Source organism: Salmo trutta, chromosome 33, assembly GCF_901001165.1.
Source record: "Salmo trutta chromosome 33, fSalTru1.1, whole genome shotgun sequence".
Classification (NCBI taxonomy): Eukaryota; Metazoa; Chordata; class Actinopteri; order Salmoniformes; family Salmonidae; genus Salmo; species Salmo trutta.
Window position 1 is genome coordinate 14,906,771 of NC_042989.1, and position 14,144 is coordinate 14,920,914.

Consider the following 14,144-nt stretch of genomic DNA (forward strand, 5'->3'; position numbering starts at 1 on the left):
AAAGAAAATGTCAAGCTCTGTCAAATTGGTTGTTGATCATTGCTAGAAAACCATTTTCAGGTCTTGTGATAGATTTTCAAGCAGATTTAAGTCAAAACTGTAACTTGGCCACTCAGGAACATTCACTGTCTTCTTGGTAAGCAACTCCAGTGTAGATTTGGCCTTGTGTTTTAGGTTAATTCATCTCCAATTGTCTGGTGGAAAGTAGACAATCACATTTTCCTCTAGGATTTTGCCTGTGCTTAGGTCCATTCCATACATTTTTTTTATCTGGAAAAACTTCCCAGTCCTTAACAATCACAAGCATACCCATAAATTGATCTATCCACCACTATGCTTGAAAATATGGAGAGTGGTTATCAGTAATGTATTGGATTTGCCCCAAACATAACACTTTCTATTCAGGACAAAAAATGAATTGCTTTGACACATTTTTAGCAGTATTACTTTAGTGCCTTATTGCAAACAGGTGCACATTTTAGAATAATTGTTTTATTCTATACAGGCTTCCTTCTTTTCACTTTGTCATTTAGGTTAGTATTGTGGAGTAACTACATTGTTGTTGATCCATCCTCAGTTTTCTCCTATCACAGCCATTAACTGCTTTAAAGTCAACATTGGCCTCATGGTGAAATCCCTGAGCAGTTTTCTTTCTCTCAGGCAACTGAGTTAGGAAGGACGCCTGTATATTTGTAAAGACTGGGTGTATTGATAAACCATCCAAAATGTAATAACTTCACCATGCTCAAAGGGATCATGCTAAACAAAATCATGCACACAGAGTGAGTCCATCCAACTTACTATGTGACTTGTTAAGCACATTGTTACTGAAATGATTTAGGATTGCCATTACAAAGGGGTTGAATACTTATTGACTCGACATTTCAGCTTTTATTAATTTGTAAACATTTAAAAAAACTTAATTCCAATGACATTGGGTGTAGGCCAGTGACAAAAAATCTAAATGTAATCCATGTAAAATTCAGGCTGTAACAACAAAATGTAGAAAAGCCTTAAGGGTGTGAACACTTTCTGAAGGCACTGTATATTATGTATTTGTTGTGTTTTGTTCCCCGTTTGGACCCCAGGAAGTATAGCCGGGGATCCTAATAAATAAAATAAAAATGAGGTGTTTTCCACCGAACTCTAGCTGACAGGGCCAGCGTCTGACCTTAGTGCTCGTCAGGGGGCAGGGCCTTGAGGGCTAAATCTGGACACAGTAATGTGTGTGAGATAATATCCATCTCTGAATGTGTGAGTCATTACGCGGTGCTAGATTGATAAACTCTGCTAGACCTGTCTGAATCCTGTTTAGTCAACAGACAGCGCTATTCCAAGGACAGGTCTAGCAGAGTCAAGGTGCCTGAACAGTCACCTGTCAGAAGTGGTGGTGAAGTGAGCGCTGATATCTGATAACTCAGGCTCTGTTTGATAAACACAACAAAAGGCTGAAAGGAAAAAACAGAGGCAGACATGCCCGACTAGACTGGAGGTAGAGAACACTTCCAGAAGTTCATCTAAAAATAGCAAGAGTATTATGGCAAGGTTAGAGTGGACGAAAGGAGGTACCATCATGCTCAACCAACCTTATAGAAAGAGTATACACTGTAGACTATACAGGACCTTTGGTAGGATAGGTGCATTATAGTTCGAAATGACAAAACATCTGTGACTTACTGAAAGTCTTGCAGATGTCGGACACGGCCTTGAAGACACGGTCAGAGAAGTTGACCTTGACCTTCATGTGCTTCATGTTGGGCAGCTGCAGGCGCAGCAGCTTGTGCTGGGGGGTGAAGAGGAGCCGGGCGTCTGCCTGGATACCATACTTGTCCAGGGTCCAGTGGGTCTTCAGCAGCCATGTTTTCTTCTTCTCCCACCACAGAGCGTGGTCCGACCAGTCCTTCTTCACATCTGATGGGAGGAGAGAGTATTAGTTTATCAGTCAGTCAGTAACCATCACTACATTTATTAGTTTGATACAGTAGCCAGAACAAAAATAAACTGGACGTCAGTGACCAGATAACTAAACTGACGTCCAGTTTGTTTGTCTGTTTCATAACTATCAAAAGAGTTGAGTAACACAAAACTGTACTGTGTAGGGAATTCATTCATGTCACTGCAATGACTGTTTTATGTCCTGCCTATGGCCAAACTACTAGATTTATACTAAACCAATGACACTAAAGCCAACAGTCTTCATTCATTTAATTATGGTAAAACTAAATCGAGACAATGCAAATGAAAGGAGAAACCTCTGTGTCACTCTGACAGACTGATGGAACACGTTTAGGACCAGGTGGGTGCGGTTGAGAGTGTGAGGGCTTCTGGATTATTTCAAGAGGGAATGGGGAACTCAAAGTGAGGAGGAGAAAGTGTGAAAGATGCCTGCTGTTTTACGTGACATTGTGGGGATATTAGGTTCAAACCTCCCTCTTTGTTCCAGAGTCACAGTGATCCCAGTAATGCCAGAGACATGCCACCCAAAACCCCTCACCTCCCAGCAGACTGTCTGACAGGGGTTCAAAACAATGACGTTGGACCTGGGTGTGTGCTTTGTCATACTGTTTTCACAAAGGATTTATGAATTTGACCATCAAAAATAAAAAAAAAACACCATCAAAAACAAACGTATTATTAATTTATGCATGTCCTAAGAAACATAAGAATAATACAATATATTTTGAAATGAATAAAATAGCATATTTTCAGTTTAATTAGACCTGTTAAGGGCCTGTGCTGCCATTGTTGCGCCATCCAAATGAAATCAATAGGCCTACAGTACACTTGATTTAGGTTACCTTATTGCATGCTAAATGTTTCTGATCACTGATAGATGAGCTATACCACCTCACCTCCACTTATCTTCCCAGTCAGAAACCAATTAACCTATATAGACAGAGATTCAGTGAAACAAAATCACATTGATTGATAATCAGACCAGTCAGTTACGTCACATGCTTTTGGTTGGGAGTAGGTCTAGGCTACTAAGCGACAGTGAAAAGCTAAATAATCCACTTGTTAAACTAAATAACATGGAAAAAATGTCTAATCAATGAGCACACTAGACAAGATGACCATGGGCAGCTCTCACCTCAAATAACATTTCCCAGGCTAACTGTAGTCTAACCAATATCCAAATGGAGATTCAGTGAAAACAAAAATCGGACATTTATTGATTTATCAAGATGAGTCCCCACGCTTGTCTCAAAGCAGTGTGATAGGCTGTCCCAATCAAAACAGTGCTGAAATCATCCTCATCATCCTCTAGTTGACCACACACGGGTACGCTATTGCTTTAAATATATTACAAGGATTGGATGACTTTGGGAGTTTCAGTAAGCAACAATTGAATACATGCCTTCAATTGCCATTCACTGATATGCATTCCCACAGTAATTCTTTATGGATCCATCCAGTTGTGGGTAAGGAAACAGTGCATGCTTAGTGGTGGGATGTGAAGAGCTTGCAAAGTTTAGAACTGGCAGGAGGATGGTTAACTGGCGCTGCCTAGCAACAATCAAGAGTTTAAGAGCGTAGTGCTTGCCAATGTCGCCTCAGCATTGCTCCTACCTTCCATACTAAGCCGTAGGCAGAATTTTAACGAAATTATTACTAGGTCGTTTGGGGGAAATAAAAGTTTTGGCTTTGATGCCGGCAATACCTTTCAAATATAAAGAAGAGAAAAAAAGTTAGAGGAAAAGTCTTAGTATGAAGGGATATAAGTGTGTCCCCCCTTTGAGCACTGTCTTCATAGAGAACGTGAAAAGCCCAGGGATTTGAGGGAACTGAAAGCAGCTGTTTAAGAGATTACTTTGCTTTCTATTCCATTTGCAGTATTGTGATGACCTGCTTTCTGAGGCTGTTTTCCCTTTGAACCTCTAATACCTTAGAGCCCAGGAGCAGAGAAAATATGTTTTCATGCTACCACTCACAGGTGAAAGATGGACAGCCTGTACTGTTCCTTCAGACACACATATTGGCAGTGGAAGAATGGATATCACATCTGATGGCACTGGGATACATGGGGAATATAGCACAGTTTACACTTCCGATGCAGACATATCGGGGGTCAAGTACTTCAAGTATCTACTGATTTTTTCAGGTTCAAACGGATGTCATACCACTAAGCGTACGTGTGTGTGTGTGTGTGTGTAAGACAAGTAATCATGACGTAACCATTGTGTGATTGTCCTGGAAAAAAAGCACGGACAACATTAACGGGCGTATCAGCGGATGTTCCCCACAGCAATGACATAATCACTCTGGCTCCCGTCCAGAAAGACACTTTCCTGAGCGGTGTCCCATCCCCCCCTCATCCCCCCTTCTCTCCTGGAAGCATTGAGTTAAGCACTGAGTCACTTTCTAGTGGACTATGACATTGATCCAGTCAGTCTTTCCGGGGGCCACCCCTCCACATTCTTTCTATTTCCATCCCTCTCAGTTTACTTCTAGAATATCACTGAGTCATCATCACAGACCCTTAAGATGACTCAATTATGGTGTTTTAGAGCAGTATGGCCCTATATAGTAGGTTGGGACCCACTGCTGTGTTGTGGCATTCTAATCCCTCTTCGATTAATAAAAGGTGGTTGTAAACATGGTTTTGTCCGTTTAGAGGGAATAGCCAAGGCTTTGGGAGGGTCATTATTTTAGAGCCTGCCTCTGTAGGAAAGCTACTATTATAATTATGACTACCTGAAGGGAGTCATCTGTATGATGCTCATTTAGAGTACTTACAGTGCATTCGGAAACTATTCAGACCGACTTTTTCCACATTTTGTTACGTTTAGAGCTGTTGAGGTGACCGTATTACCGCCACACCGGCGGTCATGAGTCATGAAGGCAGTTAAATTCCACGTTACCATTTAGTCACTGTAATTAGGCTTCTCCAAGCTCTGATGCTGCTGCTGGTCATTAGTAGACTACCAAACTTGCTAACGGCCTGGTACTCAGCACTCTACTGTCCCTCTAATTACTCTGACATCAATGCAAAAATCTAATCAAAACACTCCATGAGTGCCCATGAGCTCATGTTGCGCAACATTTCTATAGGCTATGAAATTGCGTGAGAAAACAGACTGGTGGCCGCTTATAAGAGGATCCCATCAGCTTTCTATAGGCTAGGCCTACTATATTTATTTCTCAACTTTCCTAATATTAAGCATATTGTTTATATTTACAACAGGAGTATAGCCTACCTGGCTGACATGAAAATAAACCACAGGGAAAAGCGTCCTCCATTCGCTATTTAAGTGCATAGACGACATGTATTTTTTCCAGCTGCCCCGTTTTGATTCAGGTGCATGATAATGATCTATTCTAAATCAAAACAAATGTCACACATATTATTTAGTACATGTAAAGACAAGATTAAATCAAGAATAGTCTGATGGGTGACAATATTAGCCTATCACTTGTGAATTACTATATTATCACTTGTGTATGATGCCCAGCATAAGAAATGCCTTTTTTTGCGACATGTTCAAATCATAGTTGTACACCATGTAGCCTAGCCCATAGGCCTATATGTTTTGATAAGGTTTGTATCAACTAAAGTGGCCAAATAACTTCTTAAAATTAAGCCTAACTGGCATACATAAGCAGCAGTGAGTTTCAAGTTTGGGGAAGATAATTTTGACCATAAAAATGCACCTTTATAATAAAAGCATTACATGCATAATTGCATTTGCGGTCACTTTTGATAATGGTGTTTTCCACTAATGGAACAGTCACGCTTACAGCCTACTACCATCAGTGCATTGCTGTGCTTATAATTTGGAGAATTTTTTTTTTTTATAATAAAAAAACAAAATTATATATATATAAATAAATAAATAATAAGCATGCCGATATTAGCTAAAAATGGCAACATCGCCATCGGCCTGATGTCTAGTTTAACGCCGATGTGCAAAACCGATGTCAAAGCAGACGTACATACCTATATAACGTAAGTAGATGACCTAATGACGCCACGAAAATACAGCCCTACACAGAATAAAAGCAGAAAAATACTAAGCGCGCACTTCCAACAACTAAACAAGTTCAAGTCGAGCAGTCATTTGAAAGTGTAAGAACATTTCAGCGAGACAACTCACAGGCAAAATCCATTAACGCCAAGATAATGGAATTCATTGCCCTTTACAATCAACCGTTCTCGGTCGTGGATGATGTTGGCTTTCGCCGACTGGTCGAGCACCGATACACACTACCAAGTAGGCACTATTTTTCAGATGTTGCCCTACCGGAGTTACACAATATGGTTGAAATGCACATCCATGAGCTACTTGCTATGAGCGTCACTGCTATTAGCTTCATGACTGACATTTAGACCAGCGATGTCAGCCTCATGAGCATGCTGAGTCTGACAGCAGCGGGACGACAAGGCTTTCCTACTGAGGAAAGCCGTATTGCATGTTCAAGAATGTGCTGGTTCTCATACCGCTGCTGCCATTTCAATGGCATTTGAGAACATGATTGAAACTTCTTAACATGAACACACTCCTAGCGCCATTCGAACAACTGACCCGAGAAATAAGCTCAGCTGTGTCTGCATGGCATTGAAAAGCCTGCTCAACAAAACTTCCGACACATACCGTGGGGTTAAAACTCTCAAAAGTTCTCTACAAGAGGCTGTGAACAAGCGATTCGGTGGCATTCTCTCTGCGCCTCTTTACTGTGTCGCCACCATGCTCGATGCTAGGTACAAGGGTACTTCGATGCAGACAAACAGGGTTAACGTAACGTTCATCTTTCCATTGATTCTGACTAGTCTCCCAGTCCCTACTGCTGAAAAACATCCCCACAGCATGATGCTGCCACCACGATTTACCTTAGGGATAGTGCCAGGTTTCCTCCACACTTGACGCTTGTCGTTCAGGCCAATGAAATCAATCTTGGTTTCATCAGACCATCTCCACAGAGGAACTCCGGAGCTCTGTCAGAGAGACCATCATGTTCTTGGTCACCACCCTGACCAAGGCCCTTCTCCCCCGATTGCTCAGTTTGGCCGGGCGGCCAGTTCTAGGAAGTCTTGGTGGTTCCACACTTCTTCCATTTAAGAATGGAGGCCACTCTGTTCTTGGGGACCTTCAATGCTGCAGACATTTTTTGCTACCCTTCCCCAGATCTGTGCCTCTGCACAATCCTGTCATCTTTATGGACAATTAAATTGACCTCATGGCTTGGTTTTTGCTCTGACATGCACTGTCAACTGTGGGACCTTATATAGACAGGTGTGTGCCTTTCAATTGATTGGAAATGATTTGGAATTTACCACAGGTGGACTCCAATCAAGTTGTAGAAACATCAAGGATGATCAATGGAAACAGAATGCACCTGAGCTCAATTTCGAGTCTCATAGCAAAGGGTCTGAATACTTCTGTAAATAAGGTATGTTCTTATTTTTAATACATTTGCAAACATTTCTAAAAACCTTTTTTTGTTTTGTCATTATGGGGTAGTGTGTGGATTGCTAAGATCTTTTTTTTTTATTCATCAATTTTAGAATAAGGCTAAAGTAACAAATTGTGGAAAAAGTGGTCTGAATACTTTCCAAATGCACTGTAATCTACTTAATATTCAGGATTTGTAGGCTAGTCCATCAGCGAATATAATTTCCAATCCAAACTACCAAGGGAGAGTCTGGAAAGATTTGTTCTGTATGACACGAGCTAACTGGTTATGGCTAAGCAGAGTCATACATCGGAGGCACATTCAACAAGAACCTACTTCTGATTCATTCTGCACAGCTTCTGCCTTTCAATCACCAGTTGGGTGCCATGGCAACCTCAGGCCAGGTAGTGCGCATACTGTGCTGCTACTGTGCTTTGTTGACAACCTTATATCACTCTTAAAGGTGAGTGACGTGGGTGAACATACAATGTGCACTGAACCCAACAACTGACTGTTAGCAAACCTAACCAAACTGGCTGAGGGCTAGTGATTTTAGATCAAGAAAAGGCAAAAGTAGAGAGAAAACAGCATCTCAGTGTAAACTGGTTCATATACTATATTATTGTGTAGGATAATATTGTGATAGGTCTGGGTCAGGTATTCCCACACTGGGGTACAAATAAAGTGATTCACATTTATTTCTATAAAAAATAAAAATTATATATATACATACACACACACAAACACACACACACACTGCTCCAAAAAATAAAGGGAACACTTAAACAACACAATGTAACTCCAAGTCAATCACACTTCTGTGAAATCAAACTGTCCACTTAGGAAGCAACACTGATTGACAATAAATTTCACATGCTGTTGTGCAAATGGAATAGACAACAGGTGGAAATTATAGGCAATTAGCAAGACACCCCCAATAAAGGAGTGGTTCTGCAGGTGGTAACCACAGACCACTTCTCAGTTCCTATGCTTCCTGGCTGATGTTTTGGTCACTTTTGAATGCTGGCGGTGCTTTCACTCTAGTGGTAGCATGAGACGGAGTCTACAACCCACACAAGTGGCTCAGGAAGTGCAGCTCATCTAGGATGGCACATCAATGCGAGCTGTGGCAAGAAGGTTTGCTGTGTCTGTCAGCGTAGTGTCCAGAGCATGGAGGCGCTACCAGGAGACAGGCCACTACATCAGGAGACGTGGAGGAGGCCATAGGACAACAACCCAGCAGCAGGACCGCTACCTCCGCCTTTGCAAAATGACCTCCAGCAGGCCACAAATGTGCATGTGTCTGCTCAAACGGTCAGAAACAGACTCCATGAGGGTGGTATGAGGGCCCGGCGTCCACAGGTGGGGGTTGTGCTTACAGCCCAACACCGTGCAGGACGTTTGGCATTTGCCAGAGAACACCAAGATTGGCAAATTCGCCACTGGCGCCCTGTGCTCTTCACAGATGACGCAGGTTCACACTGAGCACATGTGACAGACGTGACAGAGTCTGGAGACGCCGTGGAGAACGTTCTGCTGCCTGCAACATCCTCCAGCTTGACCGGTTTGGCGGTGGGTCAGTCATGGTGTGGGGTGGCATTTCTTTGGGGGGGCTGCAAGCCCTCCATGTGCTCGCCAGAGGTAGCCTGACTGCCATTAGGTACCGAGATGAGATCCTCAGACCCCTTGTGAGACCATATGCTGGTGCGGTTGGCCCTGGGTTCCTCCTAATGCAAGACAATGCTAGACCTCATGTGGCTGGAGTGTGTCAGCAGTTCCTTCAAGAGGAAGGCATTGATGCTATGGACTGGCCCGCCCGTTCCCCAGACCTGAATCCAATTGAGCACATCTGGGACATCATGTCTCGCTCCATCCACCAACGCCACGTTGCACCACAGACTGTCCAGGAGTTGGCGGATGCTTTAGTCCAGGTCTGGGAGGAGATCCCTCAGGAGACCATCCGCCACCTCATCAGGAGCATGCCCAGGCGTTGTAGGGAGGTCATACAGGCACGTGGAGGCCACACACACTACTGAGCCTCATTTTGACTTGTTTTAAGGACATTACATCAAAGTTGGATCAGCCTGTAGTGTGGTTTTCCACTTTAATTTTGAGTGTGACTCCAAATCCAGACCTCCATGGGTTGATAAATTGGATTTCCATTGATTATTTTTGTGTGATTTTGTTGTCAGCACATTCAACTATGTAAAGAAAAAAGTATTTAATAAGATTATTTCTTTCATTCAGATCTAGGATGTGTTATTTTAGTGTTCCCTTTATTTTTTTGAGCAGTGTATAATAATAATAATAATAATACTACTACAGAAATTCTTCATTTTCAAACAGTCAATTTATATTTTCCAACGGGGCTGTACATTTGGGTGAGGTTTTATTCCCTCGCCTGAGTAGCCTCGTTTCACTGCCAAACAAAATCAAACCATCTAATGTTCAGCGAAATAGCAATACAATGTCAAATTCAGGTAGCTTAGTCAAATAATTAACATCCAATCACATTAAACGTTATTCTGTCGCGGGAAACCTTCACTCCTGCGCAGACATTTAGAAACATGACAATTTGAAAAATAAGCCACAAGAGTTTTTTGAGCGAGAATAAAGACGACTTTTGAGTAGTAAGACATGTATAAAAGCAACAGATATCATTAATAAGAAGGGGCTACAAGCGTCTTATATGGTGAGCTACCAAGTGGCTAGGACAGGCAAGCCCCATACTATTGTGGAGGGCTTAATTCTTCCTGCTGCTGCGGATATGGCTGGGACAATGCTGGGGGAAACGGCCAGAAAAACGAGAGACAATGCCTTCATCAAACAACACTTTCACGATGCATCAGTGGCATGGCCGGAGATGTTTTGAGACAATTACTGCTTCGCATACAAGCCAGTGAATTATATGCATTACAGCTGGATGAGTCAACAGACGTGGCGGGCCTGGCACAGGCCGTTACGTTTATGGGGGGGGGGGGGGGTCAATTAAGGAAGACATCCTCTTCTGCAAACCACTGGAAACCAGAGGACATATTTTTAAGTACTGGACAGCTTTGTGACATCAAATGGACTTTGATGGTCAAGATGTGTTGGTATCTGTACTGATGCCGCAAAAGCCATGACAGGGAGACATAGTGGAGTGGTAACGCGTGTACAAGCAGCTGCACTGTAGCATCCACCGATAGGCTCTTGCTGCCAAAGGAATGCCTGACAGCTTGAAAGACATTTTGGACACTACAGTTAAAGTGGTTAGTGCTTTGTTAAAGCAAGGCCCCTGAACTCTCGTGTATTTTCTGCACTTTGCAATGATATAGGGAGCGACCATGATACTCTTTTACAACATACATAAGTGCTTTGGTTATCAAAGTATAGCAAAGTATTGACACGTTTTTTTAAAATTGAGGGACGAGCTTAAAGTGCTTTACTGACCATAATTTTCACTTGTCTGACCGCTTGCATGATGATGAGTTTCTCATACGACTGGCCTATCTGGGTGATGTTTTTTCTCGCCTGAATGATCTGAATCTAGGATTATATGGACTCTCCAACTATATTCAATGTGCTGGACAAAATTGAGGCTATGATTAAGAAGTTGGAGCTCTTCTCTGTGTTCATTAACAAGGACAACACACAGGTCTTTCCATCATTGTAGGATTTTTTGTGTGGAAATGAATTCAAGCTTACGTACAATGGTCTGGGTGAATGGATGATGGTGTTGTGCAGGTAATGGAGTTGTTTGTCAACCTGTTGCTTTGGAGTGTTTATCTATGTGGAAGGAGGGGGTTATCTTGGCACTTGACTGTAAACATTCCAAGCTTTCAATTCAGGAGAGTGTATATGTGGGGTCTAGTTGTCACCAGCATGTTCTAATGCCTCTGCTGTGTAGCATACAACTTCATTGCCCCAAACCCTAAACAAGCTTATCTAGTGTATTTCTGAAGTCTGGTTACGGCTGAACTGTGGAAAGAGGGAGAAAGGGAAATTGAAAATAGACACGTGTGTATTTTCATAGCTATACTCAGAATTTCCCTCATGCAACCTAGCAATTTCTGGTGTTTTTGCACCAAGAGCACTATGCATTAGGCAATGTAGGTCTTAACCACAGTCCCATGTGTAGCTATACTGGTCCTTCTTGGCTCTACATGTATACAACATACAGCAGTCGTTCTCCCTCACCAGATGGCGTCAGTTTCTTTCCACTTCCCAGAGGGCTGTGCTGCTGCTGAGGTTCTGTCCCAACCTCCCCGCCCATTGCCAAACCCCATTGGCCAGCATTTTCATGATTATTTTGTGACGTCACTGCGTTGTGCTTGGGAGAGGGCTGGTCCTATAAATATCCATCAAGCAGCCTCAATAAAAACCTGGTAATTTAATCTGTAAAGAGGAGAGAGGGAAGAGAGGGGGCCAATGACATCTCCCAGATAAAAATTCTACCAGCGTGCTTGCCAGGTCTGACGTAATTGGGGGGGGGGGGCTAAGTAATTGGGTGTATTAAATGCAGACCCCGAGTCCTTGGGAAGAGTGGTGGGGGATGGAAGGAGGGATAGAGGGAGGTTGTAGAGTGGTAGAAATAATGTTTTATGAACTCTGTGGGCACATGTTCTGAAAGGAGGTGTGTGTGTGCGCACGCATATCAATCTAGCAGCTTTCTGTACAGTGAGTGAATAGTCTGCGGACTAATGTTAGTAATTTGAGTTGGTAAGTACTGTCAAACAGTGCTTTTCATTCACCATCACGACCATGGAATTGCCGCGGTTAACACAAACAGTTTATAAACCAAGCCCTTCCCTTTCTCACTTTCAGGTCTCTATTTTAACAAGCCTAACGCAACAGTCAGTCAATCTAAGCACTGGGCAGTAGTGCTATAGGTTCGGGGGTGTGTCAGAAATATTTTTTGCTATTTTCACAAGCACATTTATTGGCACAGTTGCTGGGTGGGTGGAGGCTTGGCCCCTCACCGGCCAATCAGAACATGCTCTATGGCTAAATGTGTGGTTGCTTCAAGCTGTGTATTTACGGTTTTTGTGTATTGTCTTGAAATCAACTCCAATTCTAATGTTAGTCCCTTATAGTTTGTTAAAAAGTAAATATAAACTTATCCCATCTTTGCTAATTGTGACCCATTTCAGGAAGCTAGGCATATGACGCACATCACTAATTCAGAGGAGAGGTATTTGAAAGTTAAAAAAAATATAAACAATTTTAAAAAAAAAGAGTTTGGGGCAGAAATGCCTTCTGGAACATGTGAACTTATGTGCCTTATTAATAACAAACCTGTAAGCTATCTGTAAATCTCAATAAAATTGTCAAATTACGAGCCTAGTTAGTTTAGCCACAGAAAAAAGGCAGGAACCTTCCCGCTAGCCATTATTGGCTGAGATAATGGATGGGCTGGACATGCCGAGAGAGGAGTCCAGATTGGTCTGCCAGGTATGCTTCGGTCTATAACATGACCTGATCGGTATGTGTAGATAACCCTTTACTACCACTGTTTTTTCTAAGATATAACGTTAGCCATGGACAACTGCAAAAGTGTTGCTACTGCTCTGAAAATTGCTGCCCTGAATTCAGCAGGCGCTATCAACAAAGTTCAGTGGGAAAAAGTTGTGATTGACTACTTTCTGAACACGGTCAGTGTGAACCGGAGTGATTTCACACGACGGGCCAAGCAGTACAAACAAAAAACGGAAACGACACAGGACGTCTTAGTTAATAAACGGGGCTCCAGTCTGCCGTGAAGCATTCAACCATGTATACGAGTTTACCTACATTGTCAGATATTACAAGTTTGTAATTTTGCCAAAAAGTCATTTTCATTGCATGTTAAAGTGTACCGTTAGCTAGCTAGCGAACGTTAGCTTGCTAGCTAATGCTGTGTCTGATTGGTAATATTATTAATATCTAAGAAAGCCATTTGCATTGCTAGTTATATCTAATCTTAGCTAGCTAACATTGAACCTAGTTTTTTAGCTTTTGCAAAGTGCAGATTCCTACTAAAGAATTTCATGCATGGTGGCTAGCTATGACAATCTGTTTGTATTGCTACTGTGTGGGTTGGGAATATGGTTCATTGTTTAGCTCGCTAGCTACATGTCTAAACAAAAGCCAGGTGTGTTGTTTGGGGGTGATTATGGCCATCTATTGTATGTCATGAACATGTGTAGCTAACATGTCTACACAATAGTGACCCATCCACTTAGCTAGATGTGGCTGGGAGGGTTATAGCATCTCTTTCACATGAAGTGTGTCTGGGTAAGCGTCATCTAATAATTATACAATACTTTTATCTGGACACTATTTTTTTTTTATATTGTTACTATGTAAATATGCAAGTAACCATTTCACTGTAGCATTCCTTCAGTATCCTTTGCATGTGACAAATAAACTTAGATTTTATTTGATATAGTGTGTTTACCAGAGACGGTAATGTGAACAACATGACCTGCACCAAAGTCAGATTAGGATATAGGCCAAGGACTAGTTAGTGTATTTTTACCTAGAGTTTTTCCATCATCTTTTCATACGTCGCCCCAGCGTAAGTTGTTTTATGCACGTTATGTCAGAATGCACTCACTGTTCCAAAATGTTACACAACAGGACAGTAAACACGTGCTGCCTGTTAATTATCTATAGGCCGTTTCAACTTGACAATTTATAATTATTTTCTAACAAGTTGTATTTTCTAAGTTTGAATTGAGAAGTGTTCCGCCTCATTAATTCACATTCAGCGTTTCGGACCATTTATGTTT

At 42.1% G+C, this 14,144-nt stretch overlaps 1 protein-coding gene across 6 annotated transcripts in view; it reads right to left on the minus strand.

Moving 5' to 3' along the window:
- The window catches only part of fermt2 (FERM domain containing kindlin 2), a 112,410-nt gene that overhangs the window by 61,979 nt on the left and 36,287 nt on the right, over positions 1-14,144 (minus strand). For all 6 annotated transcript variants that reach the window (XM_029729886.1, XM_029729885.1, XM_029729888.1 and 3 more), the window contains exon 3: positions 1,678-1,911. In XM_029729886.1, coding sequence (XP_029585746.1) covers positions 1,678-1,911 — 234 coding nt within the window. The remainder of the gene's footprint in view (positions 1-1,677; positions 1,912-14,144) is intronic.